Here is a 25,710-nt window from a genome sequence, read left to right as displayed (position 1 = left end):
AGATGTGTACCGAGTTTCCTAACACCATAGCACTGCACTCTTGTTCCTCCTTCAGCAATTCCTGCCCACAGTCAGAAGCAGCCCTCTCCCAGAGCTCATCTCTCTGCAAGACAGCCATCAGTGCCGGACCGCGCCATGCCGGCAGGCAGCCAGGTCCTGCACAAGACCGGAGGTCTCTGCCGTCCCCCAGGCCAAGGCGGTAGCACTTTCTTTCCTCAGGCAAAGTGCCTCCCACGCCACTCCCAGCTCGGTCGGCTCCGTTCTCCCTGCGCCCCTGCAGCCCCGCTAGCCTCTGCCCACCGCGGCCCCTGCCCCGTTCGCCGCCAGCGCCGCGGCAGTCCCTCCCCTCCCCGCCCCGCGCTGCTTTACGGCAGCCGGCTGTGGCTTTGCGGCCGACCCAGGTGCCGTACGGCGAGCCGGGGCCCGCAGGGAGCGCGGGCCGGCGATCGCCAGTGCGCGGGGCCGGGACTGGGGCCGGGGTAGCCATGGTGAGTGCGAGAGGGGGCCCTGGCCGGCGGGTCTCGCCGTGGGAGCCGTAAGCCGTTTGTGTCTGGGCGAGTAGCTCCTAACTCCTTCCCCAGACCAAGGATCTCGGCTCGTCCTTGGCCCGCCCCAGCCGTGGTGCTGAGGGGTCCGGTGCCCTACGCCGCCCAGGCCGCAGCGGAGCCCCTGGCTCCTGCGCCGAGGGGGGCCGGTGCTGCCGGGCAGGGTTTTTGCTCGTCTCCCACAGCGGTGGGGGGGTCGGTCCTGCTTCTCCCGGGCGCGCCTGACCCCCCAGCTCCGCTGCTGGCACAGCTGCACTGTTGCCGCTGTGCCCCTGCGGTCCCTTACAGCGGCGTCGCAGAAGTAAATCGTGTTATGATCGCTTTCCCCTCTGTTTTCAGCTTCGGTGTTAGTCCGACCCGCTATAGAGTTTGCCGGGTGGGCTTGCCTTGTTTGTTTTTTAATTATTTTCTCTCTCTCTTTTTTTTCCCCCTACATTTCATTTGGTAAACAAATGCTTTGTCTTCCCTGTGTAGGCCAGTACAATGGTGGCAGTTGGCTTGACCATAGCAGCAGCTGGATTTGCAGGTTTGTAGAGGGCACTGAGTGGCCAGTTGTGCTTATCATTGTCTGCTTCAATACTGATGAATTTTAAGGTATTTTAATAGCAGATACAGGTCACTTTTTGGGGGAGAGCCTGTGTTGAGTAATGTGTTTGTAATTATATAAAAGATCAAAGTTCTTACACTTTTATGTCCCCAGGAGGTTTATTCCATGTTCTAATCACCAAGTTCCCAGTTGCACTGAATTGCCAAATCTTTCGTGAAACACTGTACTTAGCCTTGTTCAACATTTGATTTATTTAAGGTCGCTATGCAGTAAAAGCTATGAAGCAAATGGAGCCACAAGTAAAACAAGCACTTCAGAATCTACCGAAAGCTGTAAGTTTTTTGTATTATCAACATCATTTTATATAAAAACTGACTTAGGGTAACTACAGACTCTGATTTCTGTAGAACATTGCTGTATCTCCTTCTAATACTAAGCATAGTTTTGTCAGCAATAAAAGAATCTCAGCAATTTTGGTGGTGGCTGACCAACAGAGAACTTGTTTGGTCAAATTTAAGTATAACTTAAGATACTCTATTTCAACTGAATTTCTTATTACAAGTGCAAAAGAGGCTTCATAGTATTCATACAGACTAAAATCTTAGTCAGCTACTAAAGCACTAATACATAGTTTTAAGTGATGAAAATAAGTAGTTTTATGTTTTCTCTTTCAGGGCTTCAGTGGTTATTACAGAGGGGGATTTGAAACCAAAATGACTAAACGAGAAGCAGCTTTAATACTAGGAGTGAGGTAAAAGGAAATGTGTTAGCAATGAAAGGTAAAAAGGAGGCTGTGGCGCTAACTAGTTGCTGGCATGCTTTGAGAAGGGCACAGTTCTCAGTGCTTAGGACTGTCCTATGCTCAGCTTCGCCTGAGAACGTCACTGCCAGCTTGGGGCATATGAAGTGACCAGTCAGGATTTTCTGTACTTGGGATTCTCTGCTGCATGTTGGTTAGCTTGAAGCTTACTCCAGCTTTAGGGACATCCATACACCTGCACACCTCTGGCCCATTCAAAAAGCCATGTGCAGGTCCAGGTAAATACACCATTTTCAGGAAGCTTGGAGCTTTACTCTGTGGTTCCTGTCGTTGCTAATGAATTTCTGATAGATGCAGTATGAAGCTGCTGCAGACTCACTTCTTGCATGTGGAGTAAATTCATTGCTTTTTCTAGAACATCGTGGATTTTACATCCTAGTGCAGTAGCCATCCTGCCTAAACATAGAGACTTCAGACCAAATACACACATTAATAAGATAGAGTGAAAACCATTCCTAAGGCAACTTCCAGCTGTAAAGTTTGTATAGAAACCCTTTGTGGTTTGTTTTCTTGGGGTTTTGTATGTTGGTTTTCTGTTTGTTGTTTTTGTTGGGGTTTGTTTGTTTGTTTTGGTTTGGGTTGGTGGTTTTTTTTTTTAATCAAGAGCAAATTCTATTTTACTTACTTTAGGAAGTTGTCAAAATAAAACTCTAACAACATCTTTTTGTTCCTTTTCAACTGTGTGAATGACCCCACCCCCGACACTGGACTGCTGGAGCACATCCTCTTAAGCTTAGTGTTTTGGAAAAATCTGAGAAACCCTTCCCAGGACTTAAAAGTAACAGGAAAAGATACACCTAAGCCAAAGGGCTTGTGGATAAGAGAGTGCTTGCTTCATCTAAGACATCTGGGGGGAATTTATGAGGCTCCCTAAAGTTGTTTTTCTTTCTCTTTTAAAGCCCTACAGCCAACAGAAGTAAAATTAGAGAAGCTCACAGACGGATAATGCTTCTGAATCATCCAGATAAAGGTAAGTGAATCAAGTCACACTGATTCATTAATGCATCTTTTAACACAGATTTATAGAACTGTGTAGGAAAGAAGTGACAGACATAACAACTGCCTCAGCTACCAACAAATTACCCACAAAACTGAGTGAAAATGAATTTGAGGGTGCCGTAATCCTCGGGGTTGGGAGCATATTTTTGTGTTTGAATGCTCTAAAGCAAGCTGACACATCCAGCAGGCCAGGTTGTTACTTGCTCTATTTGCTGTGCCTATCAGATTAACACAGAACGTTAAAACAAGATGAGGTTGCTGTAATTTTAGATGAAAGCCCAGCATATATTTGCGTGCTTTATGCACCATGTGAGCCTGAGTTCATCTGAATGCACTGGGAATTGCAACCATTAGGCTTCTGTGTCTGTTGAAAACACTAAATTACAAAAGATTTCTTTTTGTGGTACTATGAAGGTTCAGAATATAATTAATAACTTGAGGCTTCTGTATTTGCTCTGTTTACTTCAGTGAGTCAGAAGCATGTGTTAGTACTTGGTGTGTAACTTCTTAATCCTCATGTGTCAGAGGACACAGTCTCAAGCTGCGCCAGGGGAAGGTTAGGCTTGAGGTGAGGAGAAGGTTCTTCACAGAGAGTTAGCCGTTGGAATGGGCTGCCCAGGGAAGTGGTGGAGTCACCATCCCTGGAGTGTTCAAGAGGGGATTGGATGTGGCACTTGGTGCCATGGTCTAGTAGCCATGAGGTCTTGGGTGACAGGTTGGACTTGATGATCTTTGAGGTCTTTTCCAACCTTGTTGATTCTATGATAAAAAGTAAAATAGCTTCCTTTAAAGTGACTGTTGGACTTGATTACTTTTATACACCCGAGTCCAAGGTAAATCCTTGAGCTGTGCCTTTCACAGAAAATATCTGGAAGAAGTTAGCTTCAGAATTAACTGTATTATGTGCAGAACCTAAAAATGCCAGTCCAAAGCCTGCGAGCACCATTTCACATCTTTTACGTGGCTTAAGTAAGTTAAATTAAGCTTCGGGTAAATAGAGTAATTCTAGTACTAGTAAATGGTAAGCATGCTGTCAATCCACCCTACAGATCTTTCCAGTCGTGGTTGGCTACAATGTCAGTGCATTTGTATTGTGGATTCTGTTGCAGTGTATTCCTACATCCTGTGTGCCACGTTTAAAACTTGAACTGCTCCATTGGTACAGCAGCGGTTCCTACACTGCCTTAAGTAGGGGGAATGAAGGTTTACCTTGCAGACCTTTTAGTTTAATGCTTCTGTGTTCACAACAAACTTTGCGCTTGAAGTCATTAGTGACCAGCTAACTTATGACTGGTAAAAGTGGATTAAAAGCCCACCCCAGTAAACCAAAAGCACCCTAACAGGAACTTGCTGTCTGCATACTTAACTGCTGCAGTGACTGACGTGGCTCAGTCATCATGCAGCTTGGTCTGAGTAACATTCAGAGTAGACTCTCACTCCTCTTTCAGTGTACTGTGACATTAAGAAGACAGAGGGGAAAAAAAAGTTTTGCATCTAACTGACATGAGGTTATCTTTCTTGTAGGTGGCTCTCCATATGTAGCAGCAAAAATCAACGAAGCTAAAGATTTATTGGAAGACCAAGCTAAAAAATGAAGGAGAAAATCAAGAGGGTTTGTCCATGCAAATAATTATTTTTGATAAATGGCTTTAAAAACGTTCTAATGTCAGTCTTTAACTTACATAAATGAAGCTGGAAGCATGAATCCACAGAGGTACTTCCCTCCCCACTCATTTCTTAATCACTTCTTGGGGAGATATTTGAGGGAGTGAGGCTTAAAGTGCTTTTTGTAGCTCTCATTTCTAAGGCAGCAAAACCTGGCACTGAAGAAATAATTTTCAGTATAAAGGAGTAATAACTTTGGCCAATGCATGTTACCAGATACAGGTAGACTTCAATGCTGTTACCTAACTTTTGTTGAACTAGCTGTGTTTAAAGGTCATGCTGCTGCTCTTTCATATGCCAAAGTTAGCATAAGGAGCTGGTCTAAGGGGGGAGGAGTGGAAATCAGGAGGCTTTATGATGGATGTGTGTGGTTGCCTGACTGAAGAAATAAAGTAAACCATGGACTTGTCAAAACAAGGCTGGTTGAACTTCCCAAGTGTCACAGATTTTATAGTAACTTTCAATTTTTAATGCATTTTATAGCATATAATAAATTCTAAATTTGCAAAAGCACTGTAATGTTATATGTTCTCTTAGACTACAAAGTTAGCATTCAGAGAGTAAGGTTTGCATTTATAGTAACTGGGAACCAGCAAGATACCTGAGCTGGATTATCCTGCTGCATGAGGCCCGACATATCCCAACAGCTGTGTTTGTAAGTATCCAAGGGCTCTGTCATACTCCCAAGAATCTCCCTAGTCTTTCTGCAAGTGCAGTAAAGCTGCTGTATAGTGCAGGTGAGAGCTGGCATCCCTCGGTTCGTAAATGTAGGGGGTTTCAGAGCCATTCTTACTTCAGAGTAATAGAGTATGTAGTTGTGCATCCTGTGTGTGAGTGCTTGCTGGCTGCTGTCACTGCATTTCCGTAGGCTAGTGCTAGGCTGTTCAGTAAGTATTGCCAGAACAGTAGGAAAGAGTGCTGTGCCCTCAGAGGCGAGGACCAGATTAATAACAGTATGGAATGGAAGGTGTTTGAAACCTGTAGAGAGAGAGGAGTAGCTGCTTTATTACAGGTGGAAAAAAGGACCTGGAGCATTGCCCTGCAGCAGAATGGTGTTGTAGCTGGTTTTCCCTGCCAAATAGTGCTGACCTTTTAAACCTACCAAGGAAGGAAAGGTAAAAAAGAGATTAATTTTGTGGCCACCTTATCAGGTGAGATGCTTGTGCACACTTCAGCTCAATTAAATGCATTTGTTCTCCAGGAGGGTACTGTTGATAAGCATCAATACATATTAAAAACTGCACATCTGCTTAAATCAAATATGTCCCCAACCCTACTTGGTAAAGTTCTTTTGTAGCTGTGTTGGGTACAGCACCTGGAGGCACAGGAGCTGCTTCAGAGTATTATTTTTGGCCTTAATGCCTTTCTGGGTGAAATCAGATAGGACAGAGCACTAAGTTTGCTCTGACTTCTTCTTAGAACATATCCTTGCTCCTCAGAGGGTTTTTTCACAGCCGTTTTCTGCTTCCTCGTTCCTGTTGACGTGCCTGAAAAGATGGGTTAGTGAGTCACACTGCTAACTTCTCAATCAAAAAATGCATCTGCATTAATTCCTATATATGTTAGTCAGGTTACGTGATTCTCCAACATACGGAGTCTGGTCTTAAAACTTGTTCACTGAGGTTTTAAATCACCTCCTTAAAGAAGGGAAGGTTAAGATGTTAGAAAACTCTCTTAGGAAAGAGTTAAAAGATTCAAGCTGCCTCACAAGTGAATTTCAATTGGTGGTGGTCACAGCTTGAAAATTTTCAAGTCAATTGTAATTTAAATTTCTGATAGAAACAGTCAACAGATGGAAGATCAAAGTTTATTTTCTTTTACTACCAGCATACAAAAAAAACATATTGCACATCAAACAACCAAAACAAAAATAAAAATACTCTACCAAGGACTAACATATGTAGTTTATACAGAATAAACTTTCTGGAAATTGATCTTTTCAGTAGTTCAGGTTATGTCTTAATGGACATGACTAATTCAGCTTAGTGTTAACTAAAGCTATGTTTGATTTTTAAATACTGTACAGTTTAATAAATAAACCAAACAAAGCCTCAATGTAGAACAGTCACTGCCAATGTCACCCAGTATCCCTGCAGATTATGAGAATTTAACAAATGTATTCCAGTGGTCTGCAGATTGTTTTTTTTTTCCTCTACATACAGCATTTAAAAAACATGTATTAAAACAGACCAGTTTCCAGACTAAACTAATGGAGAAATTACATTTCAGTGCAAAATATTTTAGACTGCATTTCTTTCTAGTATTCCTCAGGTGAAGAAGTGGTTGCATATTATTAAAAATGTAACAAAAGCAGCTAATGCTTTCATAAAGAGTATTATGTTAGGGATCCCCCTCACATCTTTGCCATATTTTGAAAACAAAATAACATTTCCTATAGCCAGCAATTTTTGTTTATTTAAATGTTACATATACTATCTCAAGGCACATCTGATGATATATTTATAACACAGTAGGTGTCAAAGTATGTTTAACATATGATTTCTTCAGGATCCCTCCCCTTTCTGTATTCCAAAATGGAGGAACTGAAAGTGCGGTGTCAAGACTGGCGATCCATATTCTATCTTTGGCAAGCTTATACAAGCACTATTTTAAATGTAATGTAAAAGAACTGTAAACTAGGAACTTCAGTTTATGAAACACCATTCAGTACTGCTTCTTCCTGGTTATTCCCATCCTCTTGAACAGTAACTTTCTTCTCATCAGGACTGTGCTGTAGTTTAGAGGGCTCGTCCCCAGAGGTTGTAGCAGGACCATTCACTGCCTTTTCAGAGGGGCTGTTTTCATCAATCGCATCTTTTGCCTGGCAAAACCAAAACCAGGGTAATGTTAAAAACCCCATAAAAATACACAGCCTTAGCTGAACTTCCCTCTGGCTCCCACAGCAGCTTTGTAATAAGAAACACCTCGTCTGTCTGTGCCAGTACCCTGTCACTTACAGAAGTATCCTGCAAATGAGAAGGTCCATCAGACACTTGTGAGGAAATCGTGCCAGAGTAACCCTGAGACAGCATAACCCCAGCACATCCAAAAGGCTTTATTTCACCACTTCCATTTGTCTAAGCTGACAAAGATGTTAACTGGAAAGCTTTTACATCCCTTCCAAAATTTACAGAGGAAGATCAGACTGTTAATCATCTAGCAATGGAGCTTTCTTGTTTTGCTAAACTCTACCATAATTTGCAGCAGTAAGTGCAATGTCACTTCAGAAGTAGAGGAATTCTGCTGTACTCAGTAGGAAATATTATTTCTCCATGACATCTATAAAGCCACTGAACCTTTAAAGAGAACAGGTCTTGAATCTACCATCTGCAACACTAATTCCTTCTACAATATTTGGTACAACTTGCTAAACGTGGTACCTTACAGTGTATTCTCTATAGAAAATGTTTTAAGCATTAGCTCCCAAGACTCATCCACAGATACTTCACATCTAACTACACAATGCTGCATTACTAAGTGTGGTATTTCACAATGTGTGAAGACTTGAGTGTTACACTGGTCACTAAAGTCTGCAGTGACAGTCCTCCAGTTGACATCAGTTCTGCTCACTCTGGGCTGTTACTGCTTTTAATGATCTATATTGGAACTCAAATGCATTTGTAGTCAAGTGATGGTGATCTAAATGAAGCATTCCTCTACTGTCTTGCTGAAAGAGAAGAAGGAAAAAGGAAACAAATAAATCAATCATCTTACCGTTTCTTTCTTGGTTTTGGCTAGTGGCTCCTTTGGAGGGTTTCTCTGTCTACTTTGAGATTCAGCTCGTGATATATAATCAGCTACTGTTACTGTTCAAGGAAAAAAATTACAGTGATGCTCACATCAGAAATACAGTTTGGCATTAAGCTTCATATGACTTTTCTGTGCAAGTTATGCTATAACTGGGGGACAAAAGGCCTTCACACAGGTAGTGACTACATAGCAAGGATCAATTTGCATTAAAATTAGTGGTGACAATCTGAAGGTAGAATCTTAAAATTCATAAACCAATCATTTTGGTCCAATTGGAGATTTTATTGGAAAAGAAGGGCTTTCTGTGCTAGGTTTAAGGAGACCAGACTGCAAGCTTTTTAAAGTCTAGACAGTTTGTCATTGGGGTTTTACTATCTTGAGCAGTGAAGGATTTCATGCTTACAAAATGAAGGTCAGTTCAACACGAAGAGATCTGAGGGAGGTTCAGAGTATGGTATCACTTACGATAAATCAGCCTTCACAGCTTTGTTACTTCCTGAAGCAACTGGCCAGAGAACTTGCCCTCCTCCTGGTACTCAAAATGCAATCCGCAGTTAATCTGGCCCGGGGGAGGGGGTTCATGGTGCTGTGTACAGACACTGGAAGCAGCCCTGTGTCAGCCCCTGCTCAGAAGCAGGACAGATCTGTTTGCACTGGTGCAGCCACGCTTACTGCATGCTGACCAGGGGTTTTCTGATCTCTTTCCTTCTTACAACCTCAGCCTCTTGTAGCCTGGTTCTGTCTTATCCTGCCCTCTTGTAACCACACCCATGAAGAGTCAATTCTATCTTTAGAATACATGGTACTACGGATTTCAATACACACGTGTATCTTTGATGAGCTAAAGCACATTAGGGTTGGCAAGCATCTGTTGAACAGTCATCATATTTAGTATATCATGCATTCAGGTGAACTAATTTTCTGGATATAGGAATGGCTGTGCTAGAAAAAAAATAGAAGTAGAGCACATGCATCCTCTGTTACAGTAACTGGGCCTATTACAACTGGGTCCTTGTGTAGCTGTTGAGATTCTGCACATGGAGAATTAGTCTTTAAAATGAGGTTCTGTACCCAACTCCCCTAATGTGAAGCTGAGGCATGTTTTATGCACACAGTGTAAGACACCAGTTCTTAATACATTTATGTGCAGTAGGAACCCAAAGCATACAGCAAAGTAAATCAAATAATACAACTAGATGCCTGAAGTACATTGTTAACATTTGGGGAGGAAATAGCTTCTGTCTGAATTTCACTCACTATACAACTAAGGATTTATGAAAAGCTTAAGACTGTTAGAGCATTTCTCACAAAACCACTAACTACCCATGCTCTTACTGTTGCATTTAAAACCATTTACTATGCAAACTGAAAATGGTGTCTTAAAGACATCAACAGAAAATAACTGACAAATCTTGTCTGGGAAATTGGTTTGCTCATAGGATATTTGAATTTAAAAAAGAGATACCATAGCTTTTGCAGAGATGCCTAACATCCCTTTAGGTTACTGGCTGAAACCAAATTTTTGCTTTTTCTGCCCTTTTATAAACTCATACCACTTGGCAAAACTAGTCTGGTGAGAGGTAATGGGGTATTCTGGGGTTTGGTTTAGGGCACATTTGGGTTTCTCCTTCCTTGAAGTTTTAGTAAGTCTAATACAATAACTTTTTTCTTCTTAATCAAATGTTGTATTAGCACCACAGATATAAGGAAGACAAATACAGGTGAAATTTGGAACCTGTCAATCTAGAAGACCTTCTGTTACTACCTCACCCCATGAATGTAACAAGCATTTTCTAAATAGGGCATTCTATGGAAAATGAACTAAGTTCACCTTTAACGTTTCAAGTGTTAGTACACACAAAAGAAATGCAACAAGCCACAACAAAAAAATTGGAAACATGCAATTTCACTTAAATTCCTCCTCCTTCCCACCCTCAATTTGTAAATGACTTGCAAATATTCACAAAAGCCGAGGAGTGATAGCAGCAGTTTGACAGGGGCACAGGACCAGCAGACCCCTGTGAGCTCCCCCACAGCGCTCTGTCCAGTCAGCCAGACCCTGCCATCCTGGCTCGTCGCTTCTCAGCCAGCGCTGAAAAGGTTGTGTCGCGTTCCGTGCAAGTGCACAGATGCAAGTGAGTGCAGATCATGGACCATCACGTTTGTCTTGATCCTGGACCACTGAACTCAACAGCAGTTTGGCTGTTGTCTTCAATGAGAACCGGATCAGAAGCGTAACTTGTATGTCCAAGCAAAAAGTTAGACATTATAAATTAGTGTCATTAGGCAGATTAAGAACTTTCATAAGTTCTTCTAGAAGAGATGTCTTTCATCTTTGTCTAGTAGTCTTATTAGTTGAGTAACCTTTTTTAATTATGCAGCTATATTGTAAAACAGCAGACACAACATTCTCTCATGCTTTTGACCTGAGATTACCCACAGCTCCACTCGAATTACCTGGCTGTCTATCTTCTGCCTGACCCCTGAAGCGACGCCTGCGGCTACGATTGCGTCGCTGGGGTTTTTTGTCACTATCATCTGCAATTGCAAAGTTTACCATGAACTATTTCTGATGATAAAATAAATAAATAAATAAATTCTTCAGCAGTTTCAGCATGGGGCATTTACAATTGCCTTTTGTTTGTTTGTTTAAACAGGCTAAGCAAGACAGGCTACAGAAAAACAGCAATTTCATACTGAAAACATACACATGAATGCAAACCTTTGATTTTACTTTTTGCTCTAGGCTGATTAAAACATTTAGGCATACACTTAGTGACCTCAGATTTTTATTTATTAAATGATTAACTGTGTGTCAAATTTTAGCCACATAACCCACGAAAAACAACACCATGTATGAACAAGTGGTTTTCTACAGTATTAAACCGACAGATTATGTTCTTGTCCAGTAAGCACCGAGAGAATTTACTGAGGGAAAGTAAAGTACTTCAGCAGAAGCTGGGCAGAGACAAGTTAACAGCTACTGAAGAAGCTTTCCTCCACTGAGACTGAGGTCACCAAGGACAAAATAGAATGCTGATCCAACAGCACTGTTTCCATGAAAACAACTGCTAATGGGAAACAGGGTGTTGGTGTCTCTCTCAGGTTTTAAAAAAGAGGCATACAAAAATATGGAGCTCAGTAAAGGGATTTCATGGCAGAGCCATGGAGGAGAGCTTGCTTTAATTGGGCAGCAACCTTCAACAGCACAACAATTCATCACTAACCAAAACAAACAAGTGTTTCACTACACTTACACAGACAACACATTTTTTTTCTTAGCTTGTTGTGGGACTCTCACCCAGCTGTTTACATACCTAAACCATTCTCATTAACAGAAGCTGTATCAGACTCTGTCATTCCATCCATAAGAACAGCATCTTCATCAGTCCTTCGCCGGCGTGACCTCCTGCGACGGTTACTACTGTGGTGAGATTCACTGGCATCCGTATCCACTGTCTGGTCTGACTCTGTGTTATCCAGCAGGCTATATGGGTTGCTGTCTGGATCCTTCAGCACTAAAACAAAGTCATTTCCATTTAAGATACTAAATCTGTATTATTGTTATATATTAAGCATAATTTAATTTCCAGGGTGACTTTAATCTGCATTTGTACATTTCAAAAGCCAAAGCAACCTTACAAAAGGTGAAACCCACAGAACTACAGGATTTATGATTTTGTACTGGCTCCTCTCTGACTAATCTAATGGCTCTTGCATTATTTCCATTGCAAAGATTTCCAAGGTGACATTTAAAGAGCTTTTTGATCAAAGCTGTATAGAGACCTTTCACTTCAGAGCAGCATGGCACTTCTGACAGTTACAGTCCTATCAATTAGCACAGTCAAATTCTGGAAAAGTAACCTCCGCTCCATGACTTCTTTTCCTATTCTGTATCCTAACATAAACTTAACTCAGAAGGCAGCTAATGTGCCAAAGCATTCCAGACTTCGATAATACGATGATCTGTGTGCATAGAAGAGGAAGGAAATGAAGATTGTTGTGAACAGAAGATAAGCCAATAGATATCTAACAAGAGTTTGTGACAAGAAGCTATCACACACCCTGAATGAAATCCCAGCCAGTTAAGATTATAATGTAAAAATGGAGTAGTTCAGAATAGTAACAGGTTAGAGAGAAATTGCCAGGAACAAGAACTAACTTCAAAACACATTTCAAATACAGTACCAGAGCTAATGGATGACTTTCCACCACGAGGTCCACCACGCCCACGACCTCCAGATACACTACGTCCTCGTCCTCCAGGACGTCGTCTATTGTCACGCTGATGTCTGCTTTCTCTGTCATCTTCTCCTGCCAAGGACCAGTCACTAAGTTCATCTTTTCTCTCAGACTCTGTTTCAGAGGGATTAGAGAGCTCCGAGTTTGTACCTTGTATGAAAAGGAAAAGAAAAGTGGAAATGAATATGGAATTTGGGATTATGCTGTGGTTTCAGATTCTCACAGCAGCCTTCCACACAGCATGCCTGGTTAGATACAAGACAGATGTGTGTGTAGCTATATACACACACACAAGTTCATTATTTATAAAAACATATAAATGAAAATAAAATGTTGTATTATCCACATACTTTTATGAACGAGCTAAGCGCACATATAAAATACAGAATACAAGTTACCTGAGTTTAAGATTCTCAACCTAAGTTTGTTCGTAATAACATGCAAAATAAGGGCTCAAAGATTTCCCAAACTGTAATTTATGTACATGGATAAATCAAGGATTAAACAGCATTTCCTCTCTTTGTGTATTCACTGCAGGCATTTGGTGCAGTTTCTAGGCAACTTCTCTGAAATTCCCAAGGACAACTTTGCCACCTTATAGCTGATGGCTGTTGCTAAGCAACCTCTTCTGTCTGTTGTAAAGCTACTCAAACAATTTAACTGTTTATACTAAATAGCATCCATAATATCTCACCATCTCTGAGCTAACCCAACCCACACAGCTTTTTACTACTTGAAAATTTAACACCTACTATTTATTTTAAACAGCCAGAAACCCTCCCTACTAATCATTGTGGAATAAAGAGATTTAGATCCATATGCTTTTAACATGCAATTCTTGCCATATCGGGGGTACAAACCCCACAACAATAAGTTTCCCAAATAAAAGCGTTTTTGTATGTAAAATGTTTGTATATAAACCAGCTGAACAACTTTCATTACAGTTTAGTCAAACAATTTGTTGTGAAATAGTAAAATCTGAAGTTACAAACACTAACATTGTCATCAGTATGAGCCTGAACAACAAGGCATGATCCTGGAAGCTACAGCCAGTGGCTGTAAAATCCAAAAGAATCACAAGTGTCTGGTTTTGTATTGGAAATGAGCTACACATACAATCAAGAGTGATTTATTGGATTGGATAACTGGGTATTTCCCCACATTCAGTGAAGCACCTACATTTCTTTGTCTATATTCAAATGGAGACCATCTCCATTTGGGAGCTGCTGCTAAATGAAAAGGAGATGTGCATGCCTCTAGGGAAGTGAGTAGCACTTTCTTGTTAATTTAAAACATGCATCAGCATACCTCACTACATCGTGCTGAGCAAATCCAGTTAATTACTATCTAAAAATGACACAATGCAATGGGGGGAAAGACAGGGCTTTTTCTGGCTCAGTTTCAAATTAGTTTGGTTTACTTTTCAAGAAATACATTTGTAAGACAGCCATGATGGCAGACAAGCATGTTTCATTCCTCCTCAATCAAAACAGTGCTCATGCCAGATTTCTTTTTTACCTTGGGTCTCCTGAGGATTATCTGTAGCTCTGTTTACCACCTTTGTATGAAGTCATTACTACTGTTGAATGACGTGAACTTACCTGACTTCAGTTTATTTTTTGAATGTAAAGCTTTATCAAGCATGTAAATCTAATGGGGTGTTTTGTGCTATGTGAACAACAGAATGGCAATTCTGAATTTTATACCCTGCCTTCACTCAGCTATGCTGAATGCTTGAGACAGTGATGGATTCAGAAGTATCTTGACAACTTGTTTGCAGCAGATGCTCAAGAAAACTCACCATAACCAGACGTGTAATTGGGGCCTCTGCGGCCTCTGCCTCTTCCGCTGTAGGACCTGGAGCCTTGCACTGAGGAGAGGGTGCTCTCATCCGTTGTGTAACCCTTCTCCTTTTCAGGAACTCTGGCAGAAGAAGGTCTGAAACCCATCCCAATCTGACGCAACTGTTCATCAATCTGGAGCCTTTCCAGTCTTAATTGTTCTACCTCCTACGTAACAAGAAACAAGAAAACCCTTGCTGATGAAGAAATGTTCTTTTCCCTCAGAAAATGCTATCATACATCGGTCACCTTAAAACACAGCATTCCTGTAGGAGAATGAACATCACCTTGAAGGTGACTGCAATCAACAGAATTCAAACATGAGTTCTGCAGAGTTTTGGCAGAAGTCTAAACCCTTTCTCTCAAATCACCGTGCAGACCATTATTACCCTTCTTAACCACACTTCACCAGGTATATTCTAGTTACATTTTAAAAAAGTAAACTGACAAAGTAACAAGATTCAAATTAACTCTGTATCTCTAAGTCAACACCACCATTCCACACAAAGCCCACTAATTTGATAATTGTTCTAATACTACACAGTATTAGCATGCTACTATCAAGTTATTCCCCTGTACCCCAATAGAGCATTAACAACAGAACACCAAGAGACAAAAACCTTCACACTGCTTCCCAACTACCATTTAAACAGGTGTTCTCTACAGTACATTCCTTTCAACACCAACAGTTCTAAGTAACCACAGTAATGGTCTATGTGACACCTAAGAGCAAGGAGGTGCCACTAAACCTTTTATCTCAAGATACAGAGGAAAAGTTTATCAACTACATATCCCACCAAACTGGCTGCAAAAACTCCTGTTACTTCAACTGAAGTTTCTACTACAGGTTCCTCCTTCTGAAATCCACTTACCTTTAGATATGCAATGTGGTATTCTAGAAGAACTTGGACGTTGCCAATGCTTTCTTTAGTACCAACAAATACAAATGGTACCATTCCCTACAGAAACACAATGTCAGATCTTATTTTCAGAAAGAACATTATCATCCAAACAATGCCTTCTGTTGAAATTTTATCAACAGTCTGTTTACATTACAAAAGTGAGATAAACAAGCAGAGACAGGAACTCAATTGTGGGCTGCAAAGATACACTTGAAATAATTCAGACTGGGGCGAGGTTCAAGATTTCTGTGTTATGGACCTAAACCCATCCAGCTTTCCCAACAGCCTGACATACAGTGTTTATATTCCTCTCCATGCAACACTATGTCTGTGAGTTTATCACAGTAGATGTGTAAAAATATCCATAGTTCACCAAAAAGCATCAAGTGGTCAACTTCACAACATAAAGCACCATTAGAAGTTATTCTCATATTTAAAATACATGAGCACTGTTAACACTGAGAATCCCAAACCAGCTATGCAGCTAAAGCACATATGAGAGAAAGATTCAAAGAACCAAACAGTTTGGCTTCATCAACAACAAAAGATGTCTTTTTTCAATTGTTTCATGTAAAATTTAGTCCAAGATGCCAGCCTGAAACAAACCAAATCTTTAAAAGGTCTCTCTCTATACAGACATATCCCTATAGCCAGTAAAATAAATAATAATAAATACTGTCTTGTGTTGAAAAAAATAAATCCATGAACATCCATGCTGGAAAACCACCCAAACCATAGGTGCTGTGGTTTTGAGCACGGACATCACCACTGTTTCAGACTGGCCATGAAAAAGAAGGGTGCACAGGCCACAAACACTGAATTTATGAACTGCATAACGAAGCCAAGCTGAAAGTGAGCCCATTCTGATGCCACACAGCAGCACTTGAACTGATTTCAGTCAGGCCCTAAAAATTCTCATTTTCTGCATGTATTTTTCTATGCATTCTTTGCCAAAAAATTAAACATCACTGCTTTTGCAAACAAAAGCCTAATCATAGGAAGAACAGAGTACTTACATCTTCACGGGGCAGTTTATTTTCATTATCTCCTTCAATTCTCACCCTGACGACTCCAGACTTGTCTACAATCTCCTGAATGACTTTTCCATTTTTTCCAATAACTTTTCCTTCAGAGGGTAAGAATGGTTAATTTTGCATCCATGTGCAAAACATTTTAAACAGGCTTCTTGATATTTTAAGTCTCTTGATATTTTACATCATGTATAACATAACCGTAACAACCATCTGACTCTTTACTGTACTTGGAAATTAAGTTAAATTTTCTCCTACTCCAGAGGCACCAAAAAAAGGCCAAACCCAAGGAACCCCCCATCAATGTGCCACAAGTGAAAACTTCCAAAACTATATATACATATATATTTACACACAGCATGAGAAGTACTGATGAAGTTCACTGCTACACAAAAGCTTCAAACAGAAGCAGACTGAGAGTAAAGTGACACAAAAATCTTGCAAGTTCCTATTTTAGATTTATATATCAAGACCTATTTTAGATTTATACATGTCTTCACCTGTTCCCTCATATCTTTCCTGACAAGGATACATACTTTACAAAAGTAAAGAAAAACAAACCCAAACAAACAATTGTTTTCTGAAAGCTAATTTTGCCTCTACAACAAACATGAGTGATTCCCATACTTCCCTTATTACCTTTACGGTATTTGAGATCATGCATGGGTCTAAACCAAAAAGTTCTTCAGAACTTGTGTGTTTAAACCTCAAAAAAGTGATTCTTCCACCTTACTAAAAGATTTTATCTCTTCCTTTAACTGATGTGGAAACATTTCTTCAATGTGGCACTTGAAAGCATTCAAATTAAAGGAGGGCAGAACCTGTGAGAAAAGGGTCTAACCATCAAAGCGTGTGACGGTCCTCTGTAAGGTATTCTTTAGAGCAGATACCAATATGACACAAAGTGCAAAAAGCACTACAAAACTCTTTCCTTTCCTCAACATTTTGAAGAGCTCAACAGGTTTGCTGGGGTTTTTTTGTCTTAAAAAAGCATGCTACAACTAATAATTCTGCATGTCTACAATTTCAATTGGCACAGTGTTCCTGTTGTTGCTACTAAAATAAACCAGACTACTTATAGTGTTTGGCATTTTTCTATGGATAATGGCTAGCCAGTATTTGGGAAAATCCTCAGTCCCAAGGAGTCTCAACAGTTGAGGATGGCAGTTCAGCAGATGGCACTCTTCAATCTGCTACAGAAAGAGATGCACTGGACACAGTGGGGGATCTTCCATTTGAGTCATTAACGATCATGATAGTGGTCTTAACTTAGATGTCTTCATACAGTGTAGCTAAATACCTGTCTGCTTACATACATGACCACAGGCACTCTGGACAAGATGTCTGCCTGGTACTGTAGCTGCTCAAAAGTAGCACTTTCAGTGAAATGCATTACTATTAGTGCCATGATTGTAATATGACTATATTCACACTAGTGAATGTCATCCTAAGCTCTCAAAACCTTTCATTAGCTAAGTTCCCTGGTGCACCTAGGTCTGCTGAATTCTCATTATTATGGAAAAAAACCCCAAAATATCTTCGTGTATGAAATAATCAGCTGAATGTTCAAACAAGCCTTAAACATCAACAGAATTATCAAGTTGCCTCAGAAACAATTTGCAGAGATACTGTTAAAAAACCCAAACAATAAAAGGCTACATCTTAACTTGCCGAAGTTATTAAAACCTTCAAAGTTGCATTTTCAGGAGTTTCACATGAATCATTTAAATTATATAGTCTACAATAGGCAAGATCTAAGCCTCAACCATAGGAGGCTAACCTCACCTTTAGGTAGCTTATGATACAGAAGCTTCCATAATATGCATTTACAAGTTCTAGGAAGCTACAATTCATAAAGCTGAAACATGGAAAAAAGCCTATTTCTAGACTGAGGATGAGACTAACAGGCACTGCTGGTTTATAGAGCTGCTCAACACCACCCAACCACCACCTCTGACACATCTAAACCCAGGAGGGAGCAGTAACATGAGAACTGCCTTGCATCAGTGCTGCGTCTCAGGTATAGTACTCCCATACTGCATTCTGGGATTCAGTTTACACACTATTAAGCGGTCAATGTAACAAACCATGTTTTACTACAATCTGAACTATTACCACTGAATTAGATGGCACAAGTCTGTAATCAAACCATTTTAAGGGTTAAAACCCTGACAATGTATTATTCAGTAACAGATGTAATTCCATAATAATTCCCTGATACACACAGTTGTAAAAGATTCATCACTTTCTACTTCAAGGGAGAAATCAAGTATTGAACTGGCAGTAAATCCACTTTGCAGAGTCATGCTGATCAGGCTCCCCTGCCCCAAGTTTTAGCAGTATTACATACCAACAAGATTCCTGGGAACTTGAATAAAATCCTCCACAAATTCCAAGTAACTTCTAGCCTTTTTTACTGCATCGGCAGTCTGGAAATGAATTAAAAAAACATATAAAAATGGAGCTGACTCCTGAATGTAAGATGTCAAAGGCAAAACCTTGCTGAGACAGCTACAAGTTCAAGAAATATCAAGCTGATTTCAAAAAGAGAGAAGCAGTGAGACAAAGTTAATCTAGTTTTGATCTAAATGTCAAAGAAACAATTGAGTAAAATGGCCAGTGACAAAATGCAGCAGCAAAGCAAACCATCAGCAATAAACAAAACAACTTTTTCCATCTTAGAGCGAGACGTTTTAAAATATCATCTGCAACCTTCCACTAGTAAGCCCCAGACATAAAATATCTTTAAGATATGTCTTGGAAGCACTTTCTGGTAGACATTAATCAGGGAAAAACCAGATAATTTTGTTCTCTCTCCCCAGAAACAGACAATTTTCAGCTCTGGAGTCTATTAAAAAAAACTAAATTAATAATCAGTGTGACAGTTACTACAAAGATTCTGTGCTGAAAAGAAACAAATCTGTAACAGGTCCTACCAGCATTCACAGAAACATGCAAGAATATTATTACACTAAAAGCAGCTTTGGATGCTACATTTGATTTCACCTGACTTTGCAGTGAATGAGTAGGTAGTTGTATGGCTATGGGCAAAACTATAGTTTCCTCTTTGTATTTTCCTCTGAGCTGCTCTGGAAGTATCCATTTTTTCTCCACAGAAACTGTACTACCATCAATATTGTCAAAGATATAAACTTATTTCACAGTTTTAAACTTAATTTTTAACATGTAACACACCATTACATTGCCCAGAGGACCACATGTAGAAAAAATGGGGGAGAAATTGAATTTTCAACTCTTTTTTGTCTCTTGACATTATCTAATATATGTCTCCTGATAAAGGTAAGACAGTTCCAAGGCTGAAGTACAAGCTCTCCAAAGAGCTATACAGACTCACTGTAAGCAGTGACTGATTGGCTTTACGGCCAGGTACACCGATTTTTCAAAAAAGCATGAAATAAAGAGCTGTCAGAAGCTCTCCCCTCAAGGAAGTTTCTGTTCTCTTACTCAGCATTCAAGAAAATGGAAGGAAAATCAGAGTACCAGAGAACCCTTCTTGTAACAGATAGATCCATTTTGCAGGCAAGTCTAAAAAGCAAGTGCAAATCCACAAATCCTGAGTGAATACACACTGTCCAGGTGACAAAAGCAGCTACTCCCCTAGCTATGTGCACACTCACGAGGTTTGCCCACCACACAACCAACTCAGTTGTATCTTCAGGAAAGGGGCTCACTGCAGAAAGGCTGGGCAGCTATGTTCAGCGCACAGTGCTCTGAATTCTATAGCAATTTGGCAGTGGTTGGGCAAACTGGTGATTCAAAAGAGCAACAGCACTGCAGGAAGGTACAGAAGCATACAAACACAGTGTACCAAGCCTCTTTAGAAATGGCTACACTTAAAGGAGTTAACTCTGTTTTCTCTACAAAAATGACTGAATAACTAAGCCTGAGTAACTAGTGCCTTCAAACTGTCTTGTAACAGAAGGTAAATTACACCAGGGCAACCTGAATTCTACAGTGAAGCAGTGGACCACAGTAAGGAATCTGTCCTAATCAAATCACCTCTACATGGCAAGCAATACAGCTAGGGCACCTCCTTCTAGAATGCTGGTTTCTGGCCACAACTCATCTACAATGTTTTCCAACAAAGAACAGTGTCTTTGGTTAGTGAGGAGCTCTCTTAAAGCTTTATTATTAAATGATGGAAATCAACTCTTAGTTGAGGCTACACAGATGCTGAAACAAGAAACAAAGCTTCAAGTTAGCAATTAGAATGAAGTATCAAATAATGTAATGACAGCTTTTGAGCAGTTTTCATTTTACACTAATACCTCAGCCCTTTCATCCATCATTTTTAAGGCAACACATGAAATAAGACTACCTGCATCATTCAGATTAAAGAAGTTCTAGAAAAACAGAAACCTTACATACCTCTACTCCTGGCAGAGGTCAGAATGATGGCAAGAAAAACAAGGGTGAACTGGATTTCATGATAATGAAACAAGCAAGAAAGCAGATGAACAGGAAGTCATAGACACTCTGCTGCATACTCACAGCAACTGATAATACAAACTTCAACACTCACTAGTAATTTTTCATCTTCAATGAACTATCAATAGGACACAATTAACTAAAATGCTTGCAATGTCCTGCCTCTGAAGTATGTTATCAATTCCCTCCCAAATAAAGATGAAGGAACAGGGACTGCTCCACAGCAGCAGTCAGGATAAGAAAACAAACTGCTGCCAGTAACTGCAGCATACCCATATGCATATCTCCACTTGGCTACGAGCACTCAGAACTTTTACGCAAGTACAACCTGTATGACTCATTCACACCCAACAGGAGATAGCACATAAAGCCAATCTGGACAATGTATTCTCACTTCCTCGGTCGGTAATTTCTCTCTCTAAAAATTGGTGTGGATGTGGATTAAAGACCTGAAAGAATTCCAGTTACTAGTAGGTACCTTTCTGGCTTTGAATTACCATCTACATGTCCATTGATGCTCTGGTTGCTTCATGTAGTAGCTCGTACTATCAAGACACGTGTATGTTACTTGAAGAGTCTAATGGAAAGATTCAGTAGAGTATTTATCTAAACTCAGCATTACACCTACCATTTTTGCAGCAGGACACTTCGACCTGAATGTGAAACAAGAACCCTAAGGCTGCAGGCTTGAGAGAAAATGTTTTGTAACACAGTTGCTAACATCTATCTAATGTCTACCTGCTGGCAGAGGGCACTCCTGTTACAAAAGGTGGATCTGTCTCAAGAGTCTGACACCAGTTTCTGAAACAAGGTTTTAAAAGACTTTTAGACCTTTCCAAATGGATGATACAAAACTACCCTGGGAATAATTTGAAAAACCTTATCCTCATGCAGATGAAGGCAAAGTCTTCCTGAGTTATGGCAGGGAACTATGCTTCATCCACTGGGATGCAACTCTTTTCACAAGAAAATAAGATGTGCGTTAGTCTTAGTTCAACTGGAACTGAGCTAATGAAAGCTCTCCCGAAAAAGCTGAGCTTGATGGGTCTTGTCACCTTTCTACTCAAGGGAATGGTCATCACACAGTTAAACATCTTTTTTAAATGGTGTCAGAATGAAGAGACTCAAGAACTGCACACCAACTGAATACAATTCAATTTTACCAGTAATGAAGGTCTAAGAAAAGCTTTTCTGTTTCTGATAAGGCTTTTCCTCCATGGGAGGCAAAAGATTTCAAAAGCAGGGATAGCTACTCACTGTCCAACTCTGAAGTTCACAGCACTATGGTCTCCGTAACAGGTATCACAAGGAAAGGTTCAGGCAGAAGGGAAAGGGTCCTGGAATTAAAGTGGTGTTGACCAGACAAGGAGAAGCATGAAGAGCAGCCCAGCCCATACAGTTTAGCTTCCCGCTGATCGTATGGCTTTCCAGTGCTCTGTAAAATGTATCTCACTCTTCCTTCCCTCAGAGATTGCAGCCCTGAGCAACACTGGTCTTTTGTCTTTATGCTAAACGTTATCTATGGGAGACCCTCTGACCCTGACTGCAATGTCAGGGACACTGGATCACTATTCCCACACGTACCACAGTCCAAAATTGTCTGCCTGTGCATTCAGCCATTAGGGCCTGGCTGCTTGCCAACTTCTGTTGCAGAGAGGCAAAAGGAGTAGACAAGAATACCCAGATGCCAAAGCCTTCATCGTGTGGAACATTTAGGTTGCCTGGCTTTTTTAGGAGCAGCTATCACTTCCAGGAAGGACAAGGCTGGATGTGTCTAAAAGCATTATTAGGGGGCATCTGGCATTTATCATCACTGCAGCACACTACTCTAAGAGGCTGGTGACTGTCACCACCTTTCCACATATTTCAGCATCACACCACTTGCATTAAAGAGACAGAAGCTGGAATACACTACACATCCTACTGTGTTTAAACTCGTCCGAGTCTTCTTCATGAACTGCGAGCTGTTATTATCTGAGAGTACTAGACCAGAGAAGGATCTGCTGCCATGCTGATACCCTGAAGGACTCCAGTTTCAAAAAAACAAACAAAAAAAAAAGAGAACACAGAACATCAGAGATCCTGAAGAGTAGAGAAGATTGTCCTCCCAGCAGTATCAACTTCATCTGATGCTTGGTAACAACCAGGTTCTACTCCTGATATGCATGGAGCACAGATCAAGACCATCAATTCCCGAAGCAGAGATGATCAAGGATTTGTAAAAGCATTAACACTACAGACTCAGGTGTGACTGACACCTGGAGAGTCAGTAACATGGGATAAAAAAATCACAAGAAACCTTCTGACAGGACCCTGGTGAGAGTAGCATCTTTGTCACTACTCTTCTGCCACCCAAATGAATTCTGATTTTGTCCAAAGACCAACTATCTTTCAAGGCACTTGTGAGATTTAAAGCACATCAGGTTAAGAGTCACACAAATGGAATTAACTTGGAACAAGCCAGTACTTGCCAAAGCCAGCACTAAATTGCCAAAAGGACTAGAAGCAGCAGATACAGGATTTAATATATTTGGCTATGTCATAGAATCTTAGAATGGTCTGTGTTGGAAGGGACCTCCCAAGGTCATCTAGTCCAACTCCCTCTGCAGTAAGGCAAGTAAGAGGTCAGAGAAGCAGATGCCACACAGCGAAAGACACATGAACTAGAAAGAAGGGAAAGGGAGAACCAACAAGAACAGCATACACAGTCTGGAGGAAAAAAGAATTAAGAACAATCTGTGATGAAGTAAAATAGCAGCAAATGGTATTTCTCTTGGGTTGACCAAGATGTACAGTGCAGTTGTCAGGGAATTTGTGCATCAGCACATGGAGTTAGGATAGAATACATCCTAGGGAGGTCACATTCAAATAATGTGGTACCAACTGCTGTCGTGTGAATGTGCACATAGCCACTCAGGCAACTACTCAGCTATTTCCAGTTCTTAATTCTGGATACAGCTCTCACTGCTGCAAGCAGATAGAGTGAAACACTCAGATTCATAAAGCTCCCACTTACCTCTCCATAGATTCTGAAAGTACCAGTATCCTCTTCAAGTTCAATGGCAGTAACTCCTGGAACCTTTCTGGCTTGTTGTATGTTACTACCATGTGTTCCTATAGCAAGTCCCATTAAATCTTCTCTGACTACAAACTCCTCATGAAATGCTGCAGCAAGCTGTTTTGTGCACTGAAGGGAAAACAAAGTAAGACTCATCCACATGCATACAACCTCATGTACAGTGATGTGCTCAGTTTCAGGCAGTAAGAACTACATGGCTTACCTCTAAGTGTTTTGTAGCTTCTTCATTTCTTGACATAAGCATAAGTTTGGTACGAATGCTGCGCAGATGCATGTCACTCAGTATATTCACTCTCTTCACTGTTGCTTCACTGGCAGACTACAGAAGAGAAAGAACATTCAGTTTCCATTTTTAAGCAAATCCACATTTAAAGAATAAATCAGAAACCTACTTAAACTAATAAACATGATCTGAATTTCCAGAACATACGTGGCCATTATTCTTCCTCAAACAAGGCATGAGAAATTCAGCACCGGCTCTGGACACCAACAGTTTTCTGTTGCCTCTTCGAGCACATTTTATACTAAAGATTTTGTTGCAGGTTATACAGAGTAACTCCTTCCCCATGACATCCTCCAAACATTAAATATCAATCTGCTATAGACATCTTTGTCACTCACAGTCTGTACAGCAGAATTAAGGAAATAAGCAAGGAAAGCAGTTCTGGAGAGTGAGGAGCAAGTGGATAACACTAAGTAAACAGAACTGTGAAGAAAAACTAATGCTGGGAAAAGTCTATGTAATTGAGAAAACCATCACAGAGGCATCTAAGTGAACAAGTCAATGGCTATGATGAACTGGTGCAATTCAGTACCTGTAGCCCCTCCAAAGGTCTAATCCCAGAATAAGCTTAAATGCATCTACTTACATTAAGTATCTCTCAATTTACACAGTTTGACAAGTGAAACTATTTTCCATACAAATACACAAGCTGGCTATATACTTCCCATAAATAATACACTGATCATTCATGCAACATTTACAAAAGAGTAAGTTACCAGTATTATTAGTTGAGCAGTTTCAGCATGATAAAAAATACGACATGCTCCCACAGCTTTCTTGAAATCTTTATGTGCATTTTCATTAGCACACCTAAGGAGACAAAAATGATTGCTGTTTCAATAAGTTGCATGAAAACAGAATGTGTTGGATCATGTGCAGAACCAAGGACGTTTCAAAGTAGTTTATCAAAAAGACTGCTCAGAAATGGAAAATTCCCATTCTCCTTAACATGGTTCTACAGCTTGTTTCTCTGTGGACTCTATGCCCACGATGGTTAATTGGCAAGTCTCAGTACTGGGGGGCCTGTTGTGAGTGCATGAGCTTTAAAGACCTAAAGCAAGACCTGAAGCTCCCATCTCAGAACTCATTTTTTTTGTCCCCACCCCAAAAGCTCAAGCAGGGACCCCAGTCAGCAGTTTCTAAACAAGCTACTGCAGCAATAGCCACCCATGGACCTGTAAATTTACCTCTAAAATTTAAGGCGAGTGGGATTTCCCCCCCCCAGATACAGCAAACGCCTTACTGAGAATGCGTAGAGCTACTCACGCGTCTCTCAGATCTTCGGGAACATCCACTGTGCACTTGAAGAACGTGTTCTTTTTGACAGTTTTGTTCTGATTCACAGGTCGGAGTCGTTCGTAAGTGACAATCTCATTGTAAGTGGCATCACAAGCAGCATATTCAATGACATAAAACTATGGAGGAATTATTTTTCAAGCAGTAGTTTCAGTAAGGAACAACAGCACAGCAACAGTACCAACATCACCAAGAAGTACAACGTATGAACATACAGTCTGAAACATAAATCTGAGTCGACATGCTACATTTCTACACAAA

The 25,710-nt window shown here is 40.5% G+C and overlaps 2 protein-coding genes across 4 annotated transcripts in view; one reads left to right on the top strand and one right to left on the bottom strand.

Annotated features, from left to right (window-relative positions):
- The first annotated feature begins 383 nt into the window (after positions 1 to 383).
- Positions 384 to 5,086, top strand: DNAJC19 (DnaJ heat shock protein family (Hsp40) member C19). The gene is made up of 6 exons (XM_068145084.1): positions 384 to 488; positions 1,020 to 1,071; positions 1,351 to 1,424; positions 1,767 to 1,843; positions 2,812 to 2,882; positions 4,436 to 5,086. The coding sequence occupies exons 1-6, from the start codon at positions 486 to 488 to the stop codon at positions 4,504 to 4,506; spliced, it is 348 nt and encodes a 115-aa protein (XP_068001185.1). The 5' UTR covers positions 384 to 485; the 3' UTR covers positions 4,507 to 5,086.
- Positions 5,087 to 6,364: 1,278 nt separating this feature from the next.
- The window catches only part of FXR1 (FMR1 autosomal homolog 1), a 36,111-nt gene continuing 16,765 nt past the window's right edge, over positions 6,365 to 25,710 (bottom strand). For 2 of the 3 annotated variants that reach the window (XM_068145081.1, XM_068145083.1), the window contains 13 exons: positions 25,420 to 25,568; positions 24,870 to 24,963; positions 24,073 to 24,189; positions 23,808 to 23,978; positions 18,693 to 18,771; positions 16,328 to 16,437; positions 15,282 to 15,368; positions 14,370 to 14,577; positions 12,515 to 12,718; positions 11,644 to 11,844; positions 10,784 to 10,864; positions 8,291 to 8,382; positions 6,365 to 7,397 (listed from right to left, as the gene is read on the bottom strand). In XM_068145081.1, coding sequence (XP_068001182.1) covers positions 7,227 to 7,397; positions 8,291 to 8,382; positions 10,784 to 10,864; positions 11,644 to 11,844; positions 12,515 to 12,718; positions 14,370 to 14,577; positions 15,282 to 15,368; positions 16,328 to 16,437; positions 18,693 to 18,771; positions 23,808 to 23,978; positions 24,073 to 24,189; positions 24,870 to 24,963; positions 25,420 to 25,568 — 1,764 coding nt within the window. In that variant the 3' untranslated portion in view covers positions 6,365 to 7,226. The remainder of the gene's footprint in view (positions 7,398 to 8,290; positions 8,383 to 10,783; positions 10,865 to 11,643; positions 11,845 to 12,514; positions 12,719 to 14,369; positions 14,578 to 15,281; positions 15,369 to 16,327; positions 16,438 to 18,692; positions 18,772 to 23,807; positions 23,979 to 24,072; positions 24,190 to 24,869; positions 24,964 to 25,419; positions 25,569 to 25,710) is intronic. The other variant, XM_068145082.1, reaches the window with a different exon arrangement.

The sequence above is a fragment of the Melanerpes formicivorus genome, unplaced genomic scaffold (genome assembly GCF_026170545.1).
Source record: "Melanerpes formicivorus ecotype bairdi unplaced genomic scaffold, bMelFor1.0.p_v2 SCAF_12, whole genome shotgun sequence".
In the NCBI taxonomy this organism is placed as follows: domain Eukaryota; kingdom Metazoa; phylum Chordata; class Aves; order Piciformes; family Picidae; genus Melanerpes; species Melanerpes formicivorus.
This window is presented reverse-complemented; position numbering and strand designations above follow the sequence as displayed.

Excerpts from the sequence above, each read along its gene's own strand:
- DNAJC19 (XM_068145084.1), top strand. Across the intron at positions 1,072-1,350 it reads AGCAGCAGCTGGATTTGCAG|GTCGCTATGCAGTAAAAGCT; the intron begins GTTTGTAGAGGG and ends GATTTATTTAAG. Across the intron at positions 1,844-2,811 it reads GCTTTAATACTAGGAGTGAG|CCCTACAGCCAACAGAAGTA; the intron begins GTAAAAGGAAAT and ends TCTCTTTTAAAG.